This window comes from Aulonocara sp. 'chitande type north' Nkhata Bay, linkage group LG17, assembly GCF_057382095.1.
Source record: "Aulonocara sp. 'chitande type north' Nkhata Bay isolate Kocher_YH1m ecotype deep benthic linkage group LG17, A_spYH_male_GT1.1, whole genome shotgun sequence".
NCBI classification, from domain to species: Eukaryota; Metazoa; Chordata; class Actinopteri; order Cichliformes; family Cichlidae; genus Aulonocara; species Aulonocara sp. 'chitande type north' Nkhata Bay.
Genome location: NC_141360.1, coordinates 15,874,413 through 15,899,271, shown reverse-complemented (window position 1 = coordinate 15,899,271; position 24,859 = coordinate 15,874,413). Strand labels below are relative to the sequence as shown.

The following is a 24,859-nucleotide window of genomic DNA, read 5'->3' as shown; positions in this document are numbered from 1 at the left end:
AGGAGTTCAAAGAAGGCAGATTAAATGAGGTAGAGGAGGAGGAAAAAAGAGTGATTTGGTGGAAAATCCTTTGCTTGGGATAACAGATTGGCTGATGCATGAGATTGAGAGAGGGTAGGGAGGCTTGGTGATGCTGCCCTCCATGGTCTGTACTTTTAGGTGAGGAGGCAGTGTGCGAGGAATTGGAGAGGAACACTGGAAGCTTATAGTAAAGGGAAGGTGTTAGGAGGAGACAAAGAGGGCTTTATTACAATTTTATGGCGGGGTGCCGATGTCCATGCTATTTACTGCATGACAGCCTCCCATATCTCCATCAATCTCCTTCTAAAGGTGGGAAATGACAGAAGAGGGAATGAAGCAGAGACACTGTGTGTATTGGTACATCTTAGCAAGAAAAAAGGAGAAAGGAAAGGAAGAACATCCCAGAAACAGCTCCAGAAAATAAGCACAAACCACAGTTCACATGGAGAGACCCACAGAGGGGCGTGAGGTTAGTGAGTTATTGTCAGAAACTGACCGGAGGATAATGAGGTCTGATACAATATGCATCTGACGAAATAGAGCAAAACAAAGAGTTAGTCCCATTTTTACTGAGGCTCATGAGACATCAACAAGGCTAAAGATTTTTAGAATTCCTGAGCCTGTTCCTTCCTTTAACAGTAGAACTACCAAACTGTTCGACGGCACCTTTCCCTTTATAAAATCTTTAACTCCCAGTGTTTGACTTGTTCTACAAGTGTAGCATGTTGTGGCCCCTTTGGTTAAAAATGTCAAGATAATGCCATCTTGGGACCTTCTACCTATAATAATAATAGATTGCATTTGTATAGCACTTTACAGTTCCACTATTCATTCATACACTGGTGGAGGCAAGCTACAGTTATAGCCACAGCTGCCCTGGGGAAGACTGACAGAAGCAAGGCTGCCATATCACACCATCAGCAAACACCAGTAGGTGAAGTGTCAACTGAGCCGGGGCTCGAACCGGCAACCTTCCGATTACAAGACGAACTGCCAACTCTTGAGCCACGATCGTCTGTTAAAATATTCCCCTATAGAGAAGACTCATTTTCAAGCTATTAATCTTGCGGGTTTAGATAAACAGACTCTGTTGCTATGGCAACTCCTTTTGCAACTCTCATGCGTGATAGAGCTATGTCATTAGTCAACGAGCTACATGCTCAACATCCCAGAAATGGCTTCATGCATCGATTGGCCCAGGACGTGTGCACTGAGTAGAGACGAGTGTGGAGATGTGACCTTCACAGAGTGCAGCAGAATGACCTGCGCGGTGCAGGCACAATGCAAACGGATACAAAAGATCTCTAAAACATCTGGCATGCTGTTTAACTGTGTTAGCTTCATCTGTGCCACGTGGTCATCTGTTTTTGTTTTCTTCTTTGAAGCATCTTGTAGCCTCAATAAGAAGACCTGTATCTCTCTCAAACTTATCTGATTAGCATTGTTTCACTTCCCAAACGCCTTCGATGCTTGTTCCCTCCTGGAGAACACGGCGGGTCTGGGCCCAGCGCTGGAAAAATAGCTGCAGGGCAGGATGGCTGCTGTGTTTGCTTGGGATTACTCCTCACCCCCTACCCACCCCAGTTGCTTGTCACGTGCTCCATAATGTTGTGCTGTGGACATTTATGTGCTTCTGTGCAGAGGGGTTTTTCTGTATTATCCTTTTGTGTTACACATTTCGATGTTTTTTTCCCCCCCTTGCTACCTAGCCTCCCCAATGTGATGTTTGTGTATTGTATGTACGGTTGGCAAGGTCTGTCATCTCGGTTGTGGGCAACTGCAACTGACAAATAAAGGCTATCTCATCATCTCTCATCATCATCACTTGTTGAATGGCATAAAGAGACCACAAAGCAAATCTGGGGCTGACACACTGTCTGACACATACTCATGATTTCAGTGTCTTTATACAAATGATTTACAAATGAAAGCATAACATTTATGATTCAATTAGTTACCTGAAATCAAAACTTGAAATACTTAATCTGGTAATATTTTTTTGAAAATTACCAAGATGCTTCATTTTCACTAATTAGTAATGTTCATTCATACAGTTTTAAGTGGCGCTTGTTTGTGTTAGCTGATAACTGAGCACTAAACCTAAAGTAACCATATTTAAATAAAAGTTACTTCTTGTTTCAAAAAAACCGACATGACAGCAGCCTTCTTATACAGGCTACAGTTCTGACTAAAAGATTCAAGGCTGGACTAGTTTAATATTTAGATAAAATTGAGGAAATGTGGAACAATAAATCTTTATATGCTGCGCTAAGGTTTTTGTCAAGCCTAGTGACAAACTTCTGGATTTGAAACGCTCAACTCTGCTTTTAGAAAAGGAAAATAGAAAAACTTGTAGCAAAGTGAACAAAAATGGAGGATTTGAAAAGTTGTGAAAATATGTTACTGTGTAACTTCATTGCAATATAGAAGTGCAGTCAATAACCCTGTTGTGTACCTTTAATACATTTTATTAAAGGTACACTATAAGAGCAGCAGGTCAGATGCTACAGAGCATGTGAAAGTACTGATCAAAGGTTGTGAATATTTATGTACACTTTGTTTTTTATTTTTAATTAATACACAAAAATGTTCTCTTCTTTATCTTCATAGCATATTGTGTGCTGAATTTTGTGGTGAAAAATTATATTGGACATTTTTGGAAAAAGGCTGTAATATGATAAAATGTGAAATAAATGAAGCGCTGTGAATACTTTCTGTATGCACTGTACATATTAGGCCTGAATGTCTATAGAACACCACCATGAATAATTTTATTAAACATCACAAATCACTAACATTTCAAAATTTTACAGAGAAATATGATCTCTGGGACAGTAGATTTCTCCAACTATAGTCAGATATAATTATAATTCTGGCCAGCTCAAGTCCTGGATTAGTCATCAGACCCTGGTGACCTGTAACTCACTGGGCCTTCTCAATCTCCATTCATTAATTATAGAGTTCTTACTTGTAGAAAGAATAATGTCACTCTGGTTCCTATATTCAACAGATTAGTCTAAAGCAGTGAGGGACGGAAGTTAAAGTTTCTAAACTTAAATCAAGAGCGAACGACCAGCATGTTAGACCCAAGTCACACTGGTTATTAGACCAGATACAATTAGAGTGGCAGTGACAAAGTGCAAGAGGGGTGTGAGGGAAATGGAGTGATAGCTGAGAGAAATATAGAGGGAGGCAGAGAGAGCATGAGAGTTGAAGATAAAGAGACGGAGAGACTGCATAAAAATGACCCCTTTTAACTAATTAGCAGTGCTGCTAAGGGCCCTCTGAGAGTTGCCCCTGCTGCACCATGGCCCTATAGGTGTTGAGATCAACTCTGTGGCCACGGGGGCTCACAAGCAATGTGTGTCATTGGCGAACACCATCAGTCATAGAACAAAGGAGGCACCCAGGTCAAAGGCAGCAATACACTCCTGGATTTTGCTGCTCCACTCCTCTTCATTTCTGTCCCTGCCCCCCCCCCCCCATACATTTCCTTTTCTATTAACCCTTTCCTCCTCATCCCTTCGTCTTCATCCCTTCTCCCCCTTCATATATCTCCCGATCTAGCGATCCTGTTCCTTTGTGTGTGAGTCAATTAGCTGGCCCTTTAGTTTTGATTTATAGAGCATGGGCCGCCTATGGCCTAATGGATGGCTGTGAATTTAATATGCAATGCTTTTGTGTGTGTGCATGTGTGTGTAAGACAGGGAGATAAATTAAGGACCAGGAGACACAATAGAGGTCACAGAGGTATCACTTGCTATACTGACCGTGTTTAAATAGTTGCTGGTCGGTCCCTCTCTTGAAAAAAAAAAATCTGCCTGTAATCCTGACATAATAGATTATGAACAATAATGGAGTGACTGGAGTGCTTGTTTAAAGTCTCTCAATATCATTAGCATGTGGAAATAATTAGTCCTTTCATAATGAGTGAAACCTGCAATTGTTATTTGTGCGAACAAAGGGCATCACCGGGCTGCAGAGATGATTCATCGGCTCATATTTTCATCCTCTTTGTTGCTGAGTTCAGAGATTAGCAGCACAGCCTGCCTTGGGGTAGCAGGAAGGAGAGGTCAGGATAGGTGCTAGCATACATCACAATCATCACCCTTATCATCATCGTCATCTGATTTTTGTAATTCACATGCTATGACCGGAGGCTATTTGCTCCAATACAAATCAAGAGGCCCTGTGTTGGTGGTTTACAGCAGGGTCATGAACTCTGAAGGCCAGATTTCACACTGTCTGAAAGGGGGCCTGTTAGTCCCTTTCTGCCCACACACACGGACAGCATATCATCACTGTCAGGTGGAAACATTTCATCTTCACAATGCCAATGCTCGCTTTTTTGGAACAAACATTTTCCTCCTTATGGAAAGGGGAAAAGATCTTGGAGATTTTTCTACACAGCACAGAGACATTTGATGATTTATCACTCATTCAGTGTCAGATTAAATTCATTTATATTTTAGCTTGACATATCTCACCCAACATAACTGCAGAAGACAAGCGCACACACACACACACACTCACACACACACACACACACACACACACACACACACACACCCATCCCATGGCAATAGTGCTTTCCAACAGTAGGGGCCTTTCACAGAAGAACAGCTCGAGTAACATGACAAAAAGCCCAAGGCATTGACCCAGCCAGGGAAATTCCCCAGATCCCAATTCGATCAAGCATCTGTGGCATGTGCTTGAATAAGCCCAATCCACTGAGGCTCCACCCTAGAATTTAATGGATCTGCTTCCAATTTCTCTGTTTCAGACACTACAGGAGCTGCTCAGAGATCCCGTCTTCATGTTCTAACAGTCCTAACAGCTGTTTTGGGGGGCATAACATTAGGTGCAAGATTTTAATCCTGTGGATGGTCAGTGTGCATATCAAAAGTGTACTAAAATGGTAATATAATAATGCAGTAACATAGTAACAGTCAAAAGTTGGAGCACGCTCATGGTAGTTCTAAAAAATAGCGTGTGCCAAGAAATGTATAATAATAACAGGAATATGCTTTGAGAAAGGTTTATTTGTAGGAGGCCAAAATTTCTAACAATATTCCATCAAAATTGTTCTTTTCTTTTGTTTTCATCTTTTAGGTGAGTCATCCATGCATCCATCCAACTTTCTTTCTTCTAGAGAAGCAGAGATGTGCAGACCCCAGTCACCTCATTCAGTGGTGTAGCAATGCATGCTCAAGGCAGCTAAGAGACAACAGCTAGTTATTCTATAGGTGTTCAAGGGGTTATAGTATTTGCCCATATCAGCTCACCTAGCTCATTTCCATGTGAGGAACTAAGCGCCTCTACTTTCCGTATGACCAAGCCTCTCCTGAATGGCTGAGATCAACCCCAGGGGAAGACATGCTTTCAGGCTGAGGCTGGTTTTCAGGGCATTAAAATGTAATACTGTAACAATAATGGTTTGATAAACAAACAGTGCTGCTTTTTAGACTGAATGGTACACTGTCATTATTCGACTGACGTAATGTTGCTGATGTGGTCAGGATGCCTATGGGTGTTCAGTCAGGTGTGCAGTCAGTGTTTTGCATTTTAGCTTGAGAATTTTCATACTGTCTTTGTGATAGCCTTTGCTGAGCTGTTATGGATTTTTTTTCCCACAATGATGATCACTTTTTAACACAAAGTGACTCCTGTAAAAGACACCAACCATAAATACTTCTCCCAGTATTTCCATGGTTGACATTAAAGTTATTAACTAATCTTTGTAATCAAACATGTTGTTTTGCAACGTACAGCGAAATCGTCAGGGCCAAAAAATACATTTCCCTAAAACTTACAGGTAAAGGATATTTTTATGTCTCGCCAACAAATTATAGGTATGGCTCTGCAATTTAGTGTAATAATTTATTTCTAGACTGAAACTCCATTGAGGATTCTGAGAACTTTTAATGATCAGAAGATCACATACTGGCTGATATTACATCAATTTTAAAATCAAGGTAAAAGATGAGTCGATGCTCACATGGGATTTATAAGGTATACATGTTATGGAAACAGCCCAGCAACAGCAGATGTATAACTGTGGTGGCTGCCCTGGAGGGCCACTGATAATACTCAGTCTAAATGACCTCATTAAGAGACCTTTGTTTTTTACCTTTTTCATCTCGGTGAGACATCTACAAAGCTGCCACTTCTTTCATCAGAGGTGATGAAAAATCACCATTTCTTTTTCCACACACAGTGGCTGCAGAGTACGTGCGTTCTTGGACGTGAGCAGAGATTATTAACAGTTTAATGGCTAACAAAGCCTGACAGGTGCTTCACTCACTGAGATTAAGGACCAGTGGGTTAACGACCCTGTGGGTGAGACTGTCATAACTCACAATAAGACCATTAAAGTGATATTACTGAGAAAGACTTTGGCTGATATGGACTCAACTTCCCAACAAGGTGGCACTAGATTGAGGGTTCCTGTCATTTTTCTCTCCCCCCCCCCCCTTCGCTGTAGCGCTGTAGAAATGTGTTTCAAATAAAGACTATCAGAAAGACACAAAGGGAGACAAGGAAGCTTTTGTTCTTTAAACATAAAAGACAATATGGGAAAACGGTCAACATACAACACTCCTAATTATATACTAGGTTTTATTTTGGAGAAGTATTATTTAGACAGTTACATTTGATTGGCTGCTAAAGGTGCACACAGCTAGTTAAAATGAAGAACAAAGAAAAAGGGAGGCACATTCTTGCACTCAGAGAAAGACCGGTTAGCCAGTAAAAGTTGCAGGACAATAGAGACAAAGCTCTGACAGGTACCTCTGTAGTTCACTGCTCCCCTCTGGTGGTCAGGACGGGATGCTGCAGTGCTTAGTAAGAAACAGAACAAAGAAAGCAGAGATGAACAATAGAGTTGACAGCAGGCAGCAGTAACAGAGATCAGATACTGCTGATCTGTGGCTCTGATAGTAACCATTAAACAGCAAAGACAAGGAGAGTGCCAACAAGTGTGAGCAACGTTTTAATGTGGTGACAGTAACTGAACATATGCAGAGTGTGATTCATCATATAAAATAAGTGTACTTTGTTAAGTCTTGTAATAATATTTCCAAAAGATGCGAGAGAGAGGCTGTGTACAATGCTGAACAGGGCAGTTTGCAAATCTATGAATGTTGAAGACATCAAAAACAGAAGTAATAAAATAATGGAACAATTGTATCGTTTATTTGTTCATTTATTAGGATTTACTGATTTCTTAAGACTCTGACCTATTTAGTTGTAGTAATGTAGGATGATGTATGCAACATATGTTGAGGTTGAGAAAACTTATTTTACAGGGCAGGTCTTGCTTATACAGATGGACTCAAAAATGATGGATGTGGCTGAGGAGATGGAGCAAGTCATCTTGAAGGATCCTGGGGCGAGATAGTGAGCCCTAAGCTGGCCTGATGCATCTGTGCGTGTGTGTCAGCAGATTCACCTTGCTTATTATGCTCTGATTTCAAACACCAAGATGGGAACGGTAAAAGTGTTCAGCTCGAGTACAAATGGGACCTCAGAGTTGGATGGTAAAGTATATGAACAGCTCAAACATCAACAAGTTTCACACAGCGTGACACAGCTGCAAGTTTTGACGAGCTAGAATTGAAAGGTTCTGTCTTTCTAAGTCGAATACTGCGCTACCTACAGCACCTTTCGGTCTTCACTTTAATCTGTTGTCCTAGGATTTGTGGGTTGTTTTAATCTTGTCACAGGTTTAAAGGTCTATTGCAAATTCATTTTTCAATGCTGTGAAAAACCACAGACACATACGTCAAGCCACAATCTAAAAAAAAAACAACCTCAATAACAAATGAGTAAACAAGTTAATGACCTCTATCAGTCTGGAAAGGGTTCAAAAACACATTTCTAAGGATTTGGGACTCTAGTAAACCACATGGACAGCCATATCCACAAATGACGGAAATGTAAATGATATATGTAAGTGTGATGAATATGTAAAAATGTACAAAAGGAAAAAAAGAAATCCACTGCTTTGAATGTGTCCCTGTCCCTGCAGGGTTCACAGCTGCCACCTAAGCAGCACCACACCTTCACCTGCAGTCACCTGTATCCTCCAAGACACACCCAGCACTCCTCTTGCTCCACCAAGAGGAAACAAATTTCAGATTTGTGATCTCAGACATGCACTTTTTACCTGCATCTCTGGAAGTTCCTGGAAAGAGATAAACTAAAGAGACAGATGATCATTTGTGTTTAAGTTTCTGCTGCATTTTTAGTCACTATTTAATTCAGAAAGCCAACTGGTTTAATTTTTCTCTACTTTGGTTTTACAGAAAGAGGTAAGATCGCTGCCACTTTTGAACTTTATCTTTTCTCTAATTTTCCTTTTCATAACCTTCCAATAACATTTGCGTGTGTGTTAGATAAGAGTCCTCAGTAATGTAAGTACAAAACCCTAAAATTAATTTCCTCCTTTTGCAGATTAAAATGTGCTCCTTCATGCTTCTCAAATTCATGATGGTGCTATTCAACTTCTTTATCTTTGTAAGTATGTTTCCACTCTGATTACACATACAGCATGACTAGGAAGATGTTGAGGCATGGTTGTGAGATACTCATTTACTGAGTGACATTCGTAGAAAAAAAGTTAAAAAAAACAAACAAACAACCTGGAAAATAATTTCCCTTTCCCATTCAGTGCAAAAAGAGATGTTACATAATCATCTCTGACCACTCTGAAGGCCTAAATAATACTTTTTCTATACCAAAGATTTTGCCTGGTTGTTGCAATTTTTACCTCATTAACTTTAAAGGCTGTACATTAATTATGCCACGTACATCTTCACCTCAGTCTTACCAATGTTAAGCTAAGTTTGCTTGGGGTCTGGGCTCACTTGGGTTCTTGCTCTCCCAGGTGAGCTATAGATGAGATATAGCATGAGCCATTTTCCTCAAAATGGAAATCATCGGCTGAGTGCTGCTTGATAAATTTGGTGCAGCAGCTCTCAAGGTGCGGCGATTGTGATGTCCGTCTGAAATCTAAGACAGCACAGGAGAATGATGTAACAGTTATTTATTGGTCATGAAGATCTTGCTTTAATGTGAACGCTCAAACATATTTTTGCAACTGCAGCTCCCTTCAAAACATATCTAAAGCAGACGTTTTTTCAAGAACTAAACCCTGTTGTTCATAGTGGCAGGAGAAAACTAAATAAGTGAGCACGTATAGGAACATTAAAGGATAGCAACTAAGACTGTGTTTCCTTATCTTCAGTGATAAATAAATAGTGTGAGTACATATGCATAAGTATTAAATGTAGTAAAAGCGAGAGCTATGAGCACACAAGCCCCTTCCTGCTGTTCAGGTGCATACAAGGTCCAGGTAATCAAATGCTAGTTAAAGAGAGATAAATCTCATAGGGAACAGGGAAGCAGCTAAAATATGTCACATCGGACAGAGAAGTGAAATGAGGGGCAGCTCAAAAGCCCAGTTATTTCAAAATGCTAATCATGCAAAACTACTATAGTAGAGTCCAAACAAAATCTGAATCTCACACTTAATAATCAAAGTGTTTAACTGTTCAAGATTATCTTAACATATGATTTGTACTTCTCCACTGAATCTTCTAATCTGTGAATGTGTTGCTCATGATCAAAACACTAGTAAGTGGCTTGAGAGTGTGCTAGGACAGCGGTCCCCAACCCCCGGGCCTCGGACCGGTACCGGTCCGTGAGTCGTTTGGTACCGGGCTGCGAGAGTTGAGGCTCAGGTGTGAAATGTATGGTTTTCAGGGGTTTTTTCGGTTTTGAGCGTTATTTTGTTATCGTTTTTATCGTTGGGTCTTTTCACGTGTGTTATGAATAAATCTTCTTTTTTCGGTACCGGTACTAGTTTTATTTTGTTGTATTTATCCGCGACACCTTAAAGGCCGGTCCGTGAAAATATTGTCGGGCATAAACCGGTCCGTGGCGCAAAAACGGTTGGGGACCGCTGTGCTAGGAGAAACAGCAAGCCTCCAGGATGGCACATCAATATGTTGCATTGCCAGGAGTTGGACTACCTGCCCAATGTCCGTAGGTTCCACGTAACACCTCATGCTACCAGTAGTTACACCAGCCCTAAAAGGAAAACTGGTGAACTAGTGGGGATATCTCATTTTGGCCCCTCTAGTGAACCCGTTGTTAATTTTATAAACACCAATGGAGCTGAAATGTATTAACAACCTTCTCTGCATCAGTACTGACTGATGGTATAATTGTTTAATGTGCGCATTGAAGAAGATATCCTGGTTAAAAATGACTCCAAGATTCCTCACAGTGTTACTGGAAGCCCAGGTAATGCCATCCACCATGTGTACACCATGTTTTTATACACCAAGACTTTAGGGAAGAGTAGAATCCTCATGGTTTTATCTGAATTTTGAAACAGGAAATTAAAGCATCTAGGTCTTTATGTCTTTAGGACATTCCTGTAGTTTAAGTATTTGATGTGTGTCATTTGGCTTTCTTGATAGATAAAGGTATGCATCATCTGCATAGCAATGAAAATGTATGCTACATCCTCTAATGATATGGCCTAAGCGTCCTAGCACAGATACCTGTTAACCTCAGTGTGTGAAGAAAACTCTCCATTTACATGAAAAAAACTGGAGTTTATAGATGGATATGATTCAAAACACTGCAGTGCAGCAACTTCATTACCTATGGCATGTTGTAATCTCTGTAATAAAATATTATGGTCAACAGTGGTGAAAGCTGCACTGAGCTCTAGCAGGGCAAGCATAGAGACAAGTCCACTGTCAGAGGCCATAAGCAGATCATTTTTGATCTTCACTATTGCACTTTTTGTATGTGATGAGTTCGATCAAACCAGTTAGCTGTTTTACAACTACTCTATAATTTACCTTATAATTAGGCCAATATCCAAAATTATAACTCCTGGGTCAAGTGATGGCTTTTTAATACTGCCACCTTAAAGGGCTGTGGTACATAGCCCATTAATAAAGATAAATCTATCTGTCTATTCTTCTATCACTTTCCAAGCTTTTCAAAGTGAACTAATTCCCCTGAGGTTCTCTTTTCATTCCCACTGTAGCTTTACTCTCCCCTTATTGGAGCCTTTGTTTCTCATTCTGCAGCCTGTTATTCAGTCACAGTCCACTAACTGTAAGACTCTTTCTGTTTCTATAGATGACAAAGATATTGTTTCTCCACCACTAGCACCAATTCTCAGTCTCATAAAACCTGGTTTACTCCCATTCCCTTTGCAATGTAGATCCTGAAAAAGACATCCAAATGCATATAACACACCGTCAAAGGTCTCAAAAAAGGTGAAAACTGTGCCAGCTGTGATAAGTGTATTTATAGCTGGCACACTTTTCACTTTTTTGTAGATGGGGCATGATGGTGACAGAAATGGGGTTTGAGGGGAAATATGCTTCTTGCATTACATTTAGTCGACAATGCTATGATGAACTGAACAGGCTGAAGAGACACCCCAGAGTAAGAGGTGGAGAGTGAAAACAAGAATAAATGAGAGAGTCAAAAACAAAGAGAATGTGTAGGAAAGACAAAGACAGGAAGCAGGAGATTTTTCCCATAAGGGACATGTCAGTGTCTGAAAGAGTGCTGGAGTGTGGAGTGCTGGTTCCTGATGTGGAGCAGAAGGGGGTCCCATGACTGAAACCAGTCTGATAGAGCCTGACTGCTCATATGAGGCTTCAAAGTAGGGTGAGTGGAGGGTGAAATACACAGAGGGGAGGGAGAAGGTTAAAAGGGTATAAAAGAAAGTGAAGAGAAAGTCAAAGATGGAGACATGAAGGAGGAGCCGGAGAGATCATGGCAATTACATTTTATTTATAGAGCACATTTTATCATACATACATATAGTTAGAGTTCTGCAAAGAGAGCATTACAGTAGTTTGTTAGCAAATGCAAGTAGAATCAAAGTACAACAGCTATCTGGTGAACAGAAATTCACCAGAAAGTATCACGCAGCAGTGAAATCAGCAATTGAATTGACTACTGACTTATGACAGCAAGACATGATATAAAATGTGATCCAATTTTAAATTTGCCATAACTCTTTGTCATGTTAATGAAAATGTATTAAATATTTTTACATGATTAATACAGCAGCAAGACAACATCACATTTAGCCCTTATCATATTGACCTTTTTTCAATTGTTATCCATATTTATCTCGCTCACCAAACCTAGAGACTAATATTCACTGGGCTTCACTTTGATGTTGTGTTGTAAAGCACCTGGAGATAACAGTTTCTGTGAAACAGTGCTGTTAACTACTAAGCTATTCGGTGAATGCCCATGGGGATACTGGACACATACGTAGTGTCCAGTTTTTGTAAAGCTGGAGATGGAAAAATTACACTGCAGTCCATAAAATTAATGGAGGATAGTAACATTCTCTCTTTGTTACGGGCAAAGCGGTAATCCTGGAGCCTTCCTCCAGAAACCTGAAGGCTGGCTTTCTCAAACAGCATTGGATGATTATTGAATCGGTTCCTGGTCAATGAGCCTGTGTGAATTAAAGGTAGTGACATAAAGATGCTGTCATTTTGCAGATGCCTTCACACAGGTCAGAGAAACTACTGTATATTAATCCCAGAGGGAAACTGAGTTGTCATAGCAGCAAATATACACCAAACATCAAGCACTCATATAAAATGAGTGTAGAAACAGAGATATTGATAGAATAAATATTAAGAAATGTTAAGAATAATAAATATTAAGATAAATACATAAATAGAGATAGGTATAAACATAAATATACATATAAATAATAGCAGCGGGAAGGAAAGACCTACTGTAACGTTCCCTCAACAACGAGGTTGAAGGAACCTGTTCCTGAAACTGCTCTTCAGATTGTCCAGTGTGTTATGGGGGGGGGGGCTGCATCATTGCCTGCGGTCTTGCCAGCATTCTGTCACTGATCACCTCCTCCAGGGTGGCGAGCTTCATGGCAACAACAGACTCTGCCTTCTTGATGAGTTTGTTCAGTCTGTTTGTGTCCTTTGCTTTGATGCCTGCAACCCAGCACGCTACAGCAAAGAAGATGGTGCCTGCAACAAGAGACTGATAAAACATATAGAGCAGCCTGCTGCAGACATTGAAGTTAATTGGGATTTTTATAAGATGGAAAGAGGAAAAGAACTTTTATTTTTACCCTCAGGGGCTGCTGGCATGAAATCTAGACACAAAGACTACTACACTGTCTGGTGACACCTCTGTTTGGATTCATAACACATCATTAAATAGTCGGAAATTGTGGTTGAAAGAATTTATCTGTTGTCTGTAATGCTCATGCATCAATCTAATTGGTGCAGCATGTAATGTTTTGTAATGTGGTTTCTTAAGTAACGGCAATGGCTATATCCATAGGGAGGCTTACTTGATTGTGGACCAGTGTGAGACACTACAGGTTGAAGACTTCATGAACCAAGCAGTTTTTTTTTTATATTTTAAGCTGGTTTCCTTCTATTAGGCTACATAGCCATTTTTCTCATTAGTGCAAAGAAATATCCAAGATACACATTTGGGTACTTATTTGACTACACTCTGTGTATTAGAAATATATGCAAATTAGTGCATAATAATGATGATGACCCTATTTGTCTTTTCAAACATAAAAAATGCAGGAAACATAAGGAATGCTACAAGTAAGTGTCATTGTAGTAGTTATTTCATAATTTCTTTTTACCTGTAAATACTACTTTACAGTTAACATTACAATGCATAGCTTAAGCTACAGTCACCCTGGGGAAAGCAGTAATCTGATATAACAAGATCAGCGTGAGGCTGTCTGTCTGAGATTATAACTTGTTGATTTGTCAGCTCTGTTAAAAAAAACAATGTAACCAATTAATGTATCCAATAATACAATTTAAATGATTCTGTACTAGTAGAATACATTGAAAATAACAGTGAGAGTGAGGGAAACAGAAACGGACATACTATGTTAAAATTGATGCACTGCTCTTGACGCATGGCAAAGTAAATGCAGAAGTCAATAAAGAAATAAAAAAGTGAACTGAACAGATCATCCCATTTTCAATTAAACAATTTAATTTACTTATTTTGTCAAATGGGAATTACTTGCACATACTTAACAGAAATTTGCAATGAACACAATTTTTTCTTAAGTGTACAGTATATGGATCTTGTTTCTCCTACAGATGGGTGGCCTCACTCTGCTGGCATTGGGGATCTGGGTGAGCAGTGATGGGGCTTCCTTGCTACAGATCTTGAGACCTTTCTCCAAACAAAGTACCCAGGTGGTCAATGTTGGCTTCTTTTGCATTGTCATCGGGGCTGCGCTGGTGCTGCTGGGAATCTTGGGCTGTTATGCAGCCCATAAGAAGAGCAAGTGTCTACTCCTTACAGTAAGTGGACAACTCCTGCTTTAGACGATGGCTAATAAAGTACCTGAACACTGGCGTAACAAATAAGTGTGTAGCAAACAGTAACAAATAGGAAAAGAACAAATACTGGAAGGAAAACCATAGGGTGCACGCAGAGTCACTCTCTGTGTGCATTCAGATGGAGAAACTCACTTGGTGTGCAGAATTTTGAAGCTGATAATGAGTCACTAACAGATTTTCCAGGCTCCGGAGGCCTAGACAATCTTCTAATATTTTTACTACCCTGTCACGTCAGTCACTGATATCATGCACAGTTTCAGGTAGTCGTTTCAGTCTGTCTTCAGAGTCAATAAAAGTTTGTCACCTGTAATTGCTTAAATATTATTTCAGTGGAATCATATCTCAATCACATCTCAATGGAAAGTTTGAGCAACTAAAGAAATAAGACTAAATGTTAAACTTCAATTCATTAGATGGAATAAAACAGCAATCATGGATTAATAATCCATATATGTATTGCTTCACTGCTTTTAAATGAGGACACTGATATTAAGATCAAAAACACTAAAAATGATACTGTGTGGTTTCATGAAGTGGCCCACATTTTTTTTGGTATCCCACCCATCCTTGCTTTTACACTGGGTTCATCAGCCACCCTCCTTCCTCATCCATATCAGCAACACCACCAACCCTTGTACAACACATTGTACATTATTACACTCATTAGCGAAGACGTTAACTACCTCTTAGCCCACTGCAGTGAGTAATGAGGAGCACAGGCAGCACATTTTGCCCCTGCAGCGCCCCCATCATGTCTACAGCTCCTGGTGAGTTGAATGACAGCAGAGGAGTATATTCTACAACTGGCATCACAGTTAGCAGCAGATATTTGGCCTACCTGAGAAACTGCTGTAATGAACTAAACATAATAAATGAAGATGGATCATCAGCTCTGTCCTTTCAGCATAGACCCGTGTACTCACTGTCCATTGATTTTACAACAATGCGACTATAGATAAGCTTTTTTTTAATCAGTATATTTGAAAAACCTTGACACATTCCCCTCTTCTTCTCTCCCTGCAGTTTGCCTCCATCATGCTCATCATATTCATTTCTGAAGTGGCTACTGGAGTCGTAGCTTTGACCTACACCTCGTTTGTAAGTTTTCATTTCCTGCATCCATCCTTTTTCTCTTTGTCTATTACTCTCATTCCTTTTCCTTTTCCTTTTTCTTTTGTCTTTTTTTATTTTTCTCATCTAGTTCTGCTTTTTCTCCCACCCTTTCACCTCATTGTGCTATTGTCTGGATTTTATCTCAATATAAATTTTCTATCTTAGCAGTGGACTATTATTGAATTATGGGCTTTATGTCCACCTCACTACATTTCTGCTACTTAATGACTCTGGGATAGCCTGGGGCTGTGTGCACTGTCTCTCACTTTGAACAATATATTACTCTGAAATATAAAACCTAAAGCATTTTATATGCAAAACAGCCTATTTAGATATGTGTTCCCCTCTGTCTGCCTTCTCTCTCTCTCTCTTTCACTCACATACACACACACTCACACACACACACCTGCATACATGCATACTCCATTTTCATTTAGTGCCACACCAAGTAAAAATTAAAAGGAATTCAAAGGCGCTGTGAAAAGGGAGGTTAGTGAAGACTGGGGTCCTAAGAGAAAATCGGTTGTTCCTGAAATTCCAGAGGCAAGAATGGTAATCTAATACTTGGCTTTCTGCAGCTGGGAAATGGGGAATAGAGCAGAGGGAACTCTGCAGTGCTTGAAAATTTCATTTAATTTGTTTGAACTTCTGCTATTGATAAACCAGTTTAAGCTGCAGGTACACACTGCAAAAAGTATCACAAAAAAGGACAAAAACAAGCAAAAACAAACAAAACAAGCAAAAGAAAGTCCTGTAGATTATAACTGCTAAAATATTTCCCAAAACCAAAAACTGGAGGACGTTTTTGGTTTTGGGAAAAGGCGATGGAAAAAGGTGCTTCGACTTACGAACATTTTGACTTACCCTCTGGAACGAATTAGTTTCGTAAGTCGGGGTTCCACTGTACAGTTTGACTGGCTCATTATTATTTGCCAAGTGGCTGCTGCATTTATTTCTTTAACTTACTCTAAATTTCTACTGATTCTTCTCTACTAATTTACTCAGTCACATACACATTCATACAGCATTTACTACTCTATGACATAACATTCTCATACTCTCATACTCACACACACTGACTCCAATGAATGTGGTTGTAACTCAGAGGGCAACGCATTATTTTGCCCAAGGATACTTCAACATACAGACTGATCCATCCACTATGCTCCAATTAGTTGATGACCTATTGTACCTCCTGAGACAGAGCTGCCCCATATCATTTGTATGATAATCCAGTGAAAACAACAATCTCATGTATAGTGATGATGACAAATGGTGTGCCACCTGGCTAACCTTTAGAATTGGTGACAAAGGGCATCTGCGGTGGAAACCAAACAGACTTATTGTTGGCCATTATAATTTACCATTTGCCCACCAGCAGGCCCATTTTACAAGGAGTTTTTAAATGTCAATAACTCTGTTACCATTTGTGCTAGAGACAAAATGCTTTGGAAAGAAGAAAAAGTGAGCTTTACAGGGATATTGTGTTATCATGGTAGCAGAAGACATCCACAAGGTAGTACTGTCTGAACATGGATGTAAAAAAAATCAGGTCTGATTAGATTATTTCACACGCGCTTCACATTTTCATATTCCTCAACCATTTTGGGCTAGAGAGAAAATTCAAATGGTTCCTAAAAGATGTTAATTATTTTTTCATTTTGCACCCAAAATAACAAAATAATCCATTGGACCTGTACAAATCTTGGCCAATAAAGGATAAACTACCTCAGTGATCTCGTCCCCAGACTCTGCTTCCTCTACAGAAGATGTGTCAGTGAGATTAAGGAGATCCTCAAAGTATTCCTTCCACTGGTTGACTATATCCTCAGTTGAGGTCAGGAACACCCTCTGCACACCAGATTTTTTGGCTTCAGCTACTGCTGAGCCACATTCTGTTTGGCTTGCCTGTACCCATGAGCTACTTCTGAAGTCCCACAGGGTAACCCGCTGTTCCAACCAGTTACACCCCTCTAGGTCTCACTGTTGTTGCCCACAGTGTTAAAGTCTCCCAGTAGGAGAAGGTTCGGTATTCTGAACTGCCATTCTGTGCATAAGCACAAATGACAGAACCCATTCTCTGACCCAAAAGGCAAAGGGAAGCGACCTTCTCGTTCATTGATGTATGTGTGTGCAAATACTTTAAAACTGAGGCTTTTGAATCAGCAGTTTTTGAACTAAATTGACATATATACATATATATATATGTATATATATGTTGAGCGATTTAAATCTTTTATGCAGTTGCCCTGATGTTCTGTTAAAGATTATTTTTTGCAGTGTCCAGGTTTGCATTTAACTTCTTTCTCTGGGTGGAATGTAATATATTATGTTCCTGTTCAATCCTGAGTGTGCCACCTATCAAACAAAGAAGCTATAGGCAAGTGTGTTGGTGGTTGTCCTTGGAGACTGAACATTGAGCTGCTCTCCTGCTGTCGTTCTCTGAGTTTGTTAAATTCAATCTCTCCACTCTCATTTCCAAAAGCTGAGCAAACCAAAGCCAACCATGTAAACGGCAACTGGTGAGACACGTTTTGACAACAGAGAGCATGCTTGTCTAGAGAAAGTGAGGAGTGGGTCCAAGCTATTGCCTGAACCCCCATTAAATGTAAGATATAACTCAGCTTTGTTTTCATTAAAACAATTTAATGTGCTCTTTGTTATCTTTAGCATCATTTGTTCATTGCAGACATGGTAAGTTCCATCGTGGATATTAATGTGTGAGACCAGCTTTCCATCTCCTGCTTTTCATAAGACACAATAAACAGTATACCAGTGGAATAATGAAAATGGACAATATACATCTAATATGCATATATATAGCTGCCTGTGTAAATATGTAAAAGACAGAGGAGGGTACAAATAAAGGAGGATATAAATAAAGACCTGATCTATCATGTATTACTTATCTGCAGCATAAATCTGCCTTTTGGTTTCTGGGTCTCTGCTGCTCATCTAACCAGGAAGTCAATAACCTTCAGGTAGTCAGAGTAACTGAGATTTCCAGCATGTATTATGAGAAGCTGTCAGTGGTCGTTGTCATGGTTCTGTTTGTACAAAGTGACCAAAGTGGAGATATATTACAGGGCTGATATGATATGAGTTATGAGTACATGAAATAGATGTGCTGTGAAATAGATGTGCTGTGATGTTTAGTGACACAACAGTTGCGCCACTTTAATTCTTAATTCTTATCCTTACTTAGAAAATGTTTAAAAACCAAATGCCTTAAAAAAACAAACAAAAAACCCCAAAAAACAAGAGGAATATAAATGTATGTTGTACTGATACATGTACAACAGATTTTTTAAAAAAGTATTGAACATGCCACCAATTTTCTAAGTAAATATATTTCTAAATGTGCCATTAACATGAAATTCTGATTAGATATTGGTAACATCCATTCTAACCCACACATGCAATAAACCAAAACATACATGTCCATGTTACTAAACAGTATTGAGCGCATTAGAAAGGGTAATTTCACCATAGACCAGCCATGGTCAGGTGTTCCCCACAAGAGTTCACACAGAGCAGTGAACAGAATTCTCAGAAGGGTTAGAAGAGTCAGAGTTTTCCAAGAATCAAGGACCACTTCTGGAAAGCTACTTCTTGCTGGCACGTATGGACGTATCCAGTGGCACAGTGCTCCCAACTACCGTCTTATTGCATCTTCCAGCAATGCACTGATCATTTTTAGACATCAACCTCAGACAGAACCCGGACTTTACTTTGGATTGGACAGACAGTATCCCACCTGAGTTTGTGAGACCACCGAGTGCTCTGTTGCTTTTTTTAGGAACAGAAGGCGACACATAGGTGGTGAAGCCACGTAGGTGAAGCCAACGGCAAGATGTGCTTCATCATATTTTCTAATCTTTGGCTTGGACAGAAGTTGGTTTGGAAACATATTTGGCGATGTTTGGAAGCCCCCCAAAAAACTCTGTCCATTATACTAGCAGTATCCAAGCATTCTCTTTTTTTTTTTTATTATCATAACCCCCCCCCCCCCCCCCCCCCCCCCCGCAATGGCTCTGTTCCCCCACTTTGGGAACCTCTGCGCTAACCCAACAACCCGCTAACCCAACGAGCAAAAACATGACTAAATATGACAATTATGACAATTATGACAACTAACCCACTCCTATGAACAAATGAGTATATCACTTTCTTTGGAATTAGTTGCTTTGATTTTTATTTATTGCTTTCTTCTTAACATGTATGCCATACAAGAAAAGATACTGTTAATTATTTGAAAAACAGCAACATACTATAGAGCAATGAAGGTGGAGATTTTGATCATGTGTAAATGTGTTCATACCACTCTACATTGATAGATGTACAGTGCTAACATCTCCTGCATCACTGAACTGTGTATTACTTCAAGCTCTTTGTTGCTTATCCACTGTGTGTGTGTGTGTGCGTGCGTGCATGCGTGCATGTGTGGGCGAATGCACGTGTATGCATCCAACAGAAAGTGACAAGGCGCAGGGCAATTGACAGTATTGAATTAGCCTCCTAGTAATATATCTTTCTGATTTTAGCCTCACTTGGGGGGCACATTTAATCGTGACTTGTATCGCAGCATCCCCTTGGGATACCCCATGTATCCCATTCACTGTGCACGCATTCAAACATGTCCACCCACACAGAGAAGCTAAAAAGAAAAGAAAATAGGGCTGTACATGGCTACATGCATTTAGAGTACATTTCTGACCCTCCCTACCCATCAATTAGGTCTTTGTGACAGTACGTGATAGGTTTATTTATCAAAACAGAAATAGCAATCTGCAAAGGAAAGGAAACAAAGAAGGGAGGACATGAGGGCAAGCTATCCTTGTCATGATGCGGCTCTGTGCAGGCAGGAAAGGCAGGCAGGATCCAATTGCAGACTACACGGGGGCAAGAAAGTGAACTCAAAAGGCAGCTTTATTGCTGACACAAGGGGAAAACGATACAAAAGTAAACTGGGAAAATATAACCTAAACACACGGAGAGGCACACAAGTAAACACACAGCCATGGATCGCGACACGGAGCAAAGGAAGACACAGACACTAAATACAAGAGGGATAATGTGGGAAGTGAGGACACATCTGACACAGTTTACCTAGACATCACAAGACACTAAAACTAAACATAACAACCTAGCGAGTATAGATAGAAAGGATTGTCACTGGGTAATTTTGACCCAGTGACTTTAGAAACAAAATATAAAATTCAGACTAGATGTGTCCAGTGAGGATATATTTGTTTATATATGATGTCAGTAAATCAGTTTTTTCCACAGGCTGAGGGGATCTTGAGAGCGTGGGCGACTCCTGCTCTACAGAATCAATATGGTAATGATCCTGCTGTCACTAAGCTCTGGAACAGCACCATGACACAGGTACAGGATATTGTGTTTTCCTATTCTTGTTATATGTGTTTAGAACTTTATATATATAAACTGTATATACATTCACCATTGATTTATGTATACCTGCTTAACTGCATATTAACATATATATCTGTTCTGCCAATCACATGACAGAAACAAATGCATTTAGTCATGTACAAAAGTGGTTTAAGGGACTTGAACATGGCATAGGTGCTGATGCTAGACAGGCTGGTCTGAGTATTTCAGAAATCGCTGATCTACCTGTATTTTAGAACATAGTCATCCTACAGACAATGATCTTCAAAAGAGAAAATATCCAGGGAGTGAAATTCCTTGAATGTTGGAAGTCACACAAGGTTGGCTGGGATGCTTTCAGCTGGTAGGAAAGCAACACTAACTCAAATAACAGACAATTGCAAACACATTGTCTTGTCGGATGAGTCTGGATTTCTGCTGCCTGAACAGGATCTAGTAACCATTACAAACATCCAACAAAGAGTGTCAAGCATGAACAGCACCAGTTGGACAGTACCAGGCCCCAACATGATTCACATCTGCTTGCTGAAGAACTAACTGCACTCCATGAGCACCTGGCAGCAGAAATGAACCGGTTGATAATGGACAACACGTAGCTGGAATGGATAATTGAAGGCTGGACAGTGCTGATCCCCAATGTTCACAGATCCTTGGGGATCAGAGGGGCAAAACATCAGCTACTGGTAAACAGAGCAGTTGTTCAAGATGCTCTCCCCCCACTGTTCTTTGTAGGCCTGAACTCTTTAATCCCAGGTGATTGACAAGACTGATTACACACACTGCTTACAGAATAGAGCAATCGTTAGCCACCTCCTCTACATGGATGATATCAAGCTGTATGCCAGGAGTAAACAGGACATCGATTCACTTATCCATCCCACCAAGATCTACACCAGTGACAGTGGAATGCTATTCGAACTGGAGAGGGAACAAACAAAGAGAGTGATGGTAGTCAGAACTGAGGGGATTGCAAAACCAAAAGGGAACATTGCAGACACTAAGAATAGCGAGAATTACAGGGCAATCTCACAGGGATGTGGGAATCATGAAGCGGCTGCCAGGAAAGTTGCAACCACCAAATACCTGCAGAGACTAAGGCAAGTCCAGAAGAGTTAGCTGAAAGAGAAGAATGAGATTTAGGCAAGTAACACCTACACCCTGCTGGAATATATGTCTGAAAGAGGAGATAGAAACCACTAACATCAAGACAAGACAGTGCCTTTAAGAAAGGACCATTATGTAGATAACCCTCTTCACATATTTTCCTGCGGCATGAATAACACAAGAATGTCATCCTTCTTTCAGCTAAATTGCTGTGGTTTCTCCAACTACACTGATTTCATGGGCTCTAACTTCCAAAATGCAACTGGAGGCAGCCTGCCTTCCATCTGTTGCAGGACCAACAACAACACTTGCACCCCAGCCCAGGCAGAGTACAGCAATGTGCAGGTGAAATTACCATATTATACATTGTGCAGCTCTGGCATGAAAACAATGACAATTCAAACAAGCTAGTGTTTAGCAGGAATACTGTTTGCCATGCTCTGTGGCGTTCCAGGTCCAGTTCACTGATATGTAGCAGACAACTGCCAGCTACATATGTAGCTGTTAGTGACCACTAATTAGAATCAAAATAGAATCAAAAGAAGTGAAAACAAATATTCTGTCATGCTATGAAGTTGTCTGGGGACTGTGGGCCTGGAAGTAAAGCAGGTTTCCTACTAATTTGAAAGTTGGTAGTTTGATTGTCAGTTCCTCCGGTTCACATGTTGAAATATCCTCGGCCGAGATTCTGATGGCTTTATATTAGAGTATGTGTGCTAGACAAGATGGTATGGCATAGAATAAAGCACTGTATGAATGTGTGAGTGATTGGGAGTATGAGACTTGTATTATTAAACTGCATTTCGAGGGTTTAATTCTAGAAGAAAAGTGCAATTTAAGTATGGTTGTTAGATAAGAACTTACTATAGAGACCAAAACCTGTAAAAGACCTTTTTAATGCTGTAATATTAAATATTTTTACATAGACATAAATGGTGCTAAGCATAAATAAAGTTTATATTCCTGGTATTGAAACCATGCCACCCACATTGTAGTTCATTACTGACACATGTAGTGGTGTGAAAATGTGTGGAACATCCTGCCCAATGACAACAATGTCCAGTAAAAACAATGGAAACTGTCTACTGCAGCTATTTTTTTGTTTTTTGCCATACGTTTTTAAGCTTTAACATTTTTTCAGGTTAACTTATCTTCAACTGAAGTCTCATTGTAGCTCCTGCATGGATTGAAATTCCACAGTCATTCTTTTTGCATAACCTCAGAGCTATGCAAACAAATGAAAAACACCAAAACGTCACTAAGATTTTAACAGTGGGGGACCATGTATGTCTAAATTCTATGACGGTAGCAACAGTTAAAATATTTGATTCTGGACCAAGTGTTGACTGCCCCAAGCATCTTGATTCTGGCCTAGAAATGTAGTGGATTTTGAGCCAACCATTATTTTGCAGTTTTGCGATTGTTATTTTTGCATTAGTGTCTGCATGAGTGTCAGCCATGCGTGTTATGATGATGCATTAGGAATTAACCAGAGCCCATTTCCTATTAGGGCTGTTTTCAGCAGATCCTGATGATCATCAAAGAGAACGCTAGCACCATGGGAGGCACTGCTGCAGGAATTGGATTACTGGAGGTAAAAACTCATGCAAAGCTTAAGGATGCATTCAAAACCTGTTTATGTCATTCTGTTTGGACTCTTACACTTTTGTTTCTCCAGATTGCTGCCATATTGGTATCCATTAATTTGTACTGCCACCTGGATAACGAAGATAGCTGAGAGGTCTTCACAGAGAACATTTTGGGAGTGACAGATAATTTAATTAAAAATCAAATCTATATTAACATCACTCTTATTCTTTTTATGCAATAATTAGCTATAAAGTCATATTTATTATGTAAAGAAAACATCATATATAAGTTTCTGTTAGAAGTAGTACACTTTTACCAATATCATCCTTGGTTTTCAATGTTGCCTTTTCAAAAAGAATGTATGTATAAAATAAAATATTTCAAACATTTGTTGAATATGTTTCAGTGTTGGGTTATTTTTTTCAACACCTTTTGGGTTTTGCTTTTTTTTTAATATCCACATTTAGTGGCCACAGTTTCAGATCTGCAACAAAAGTCAGAAAGTCAACTCAGTATAAGGACCTAAAGGTAGAAGCAAACGAAAAACTGTGAGCTGAAGAGGTTCAGTCAGCGAGCACCCAGAACAAAATGATTTAGTTTAACTAACAAAAACCTTTACCCATATTTACCCATATTTAGTGGAGAGTTGAACAAAAGTCTGCTGTGGAAACAAATTGCTTCAGGTGACATATGCTAAATGTGATGTGAAAGAAACGTAAATGGCGGACATGACATCATATTGACGATGAAAATGAAAATCTAAAGTACTGGAATTTACAATAAATGGTTTTTTTTAAAAAGGATTTTTAGATAGGACCAATACCATTTGCATTATATATGATTCCTCTATGGAGTATAATTAGAAGGCCTTGCATAACAATGCCACAACACAAGAATGTGGATGACATATGCAGCTTGAATTGTTCATGAAACCACATAACACGCACCAATTATTTAAACTACAGGAATGTCTTAAGGACAAAGATGATCATTAATGTCCTGCTTCTAAATTCAAGCCTTCAGCTGATCCAAAATGCTGCAGAGCACTGATGTAACTTTTTGGCTTCTTCTCACTGGGTCCCTGTTAAATCCAGAATCAAATTTCTAGATGACGGCGTAGTCTGAATGTTTATGTTTTCTCTGTATTATTGTAATATTGCAACTTAATATTTTTACCTTTTTAAGACATTTTTTCTCTATTT

At 39.7% G+C, this 24,859-nt stretch overlaps 1 protein-coding gene across 1 annotated transcript; it reads left to right on the top strand.

Annotated features, from left to right (window-relative positions):
* The first annotated feature begins 7,878 nt into the window (after window positions 1–7,878).
* tspan1 (tetraspanin 1) lies at window positions 7,879–23,996 on the top strand. The gene is made up of 8 exons (XM_086269384.1): window positions 7,879–8,333; window positions 8,476–8,538; window positions 14,190–14,396; window positions 15,459–15,533; window positions 20,838–20,936; window positions 22,269–22,412; window positions 23,578–23,661; window positions 23,746–23,996. The coding sequence occupies exons 2-8, from the start codon at window positions 8,482–8,484 to the stop codon at window positions 23,803–23,805; spliced, it is 726 nt and encodes a 241-aa protein (XP_086125510.1). The 5' UTR covers window positions 7,879–8,333; window positions 8,476–8,481; the 3' UTR covers window positions 23,806–23,996.
* Window positions 23,997–24,859: the final 863 nt, after the last annotated feature.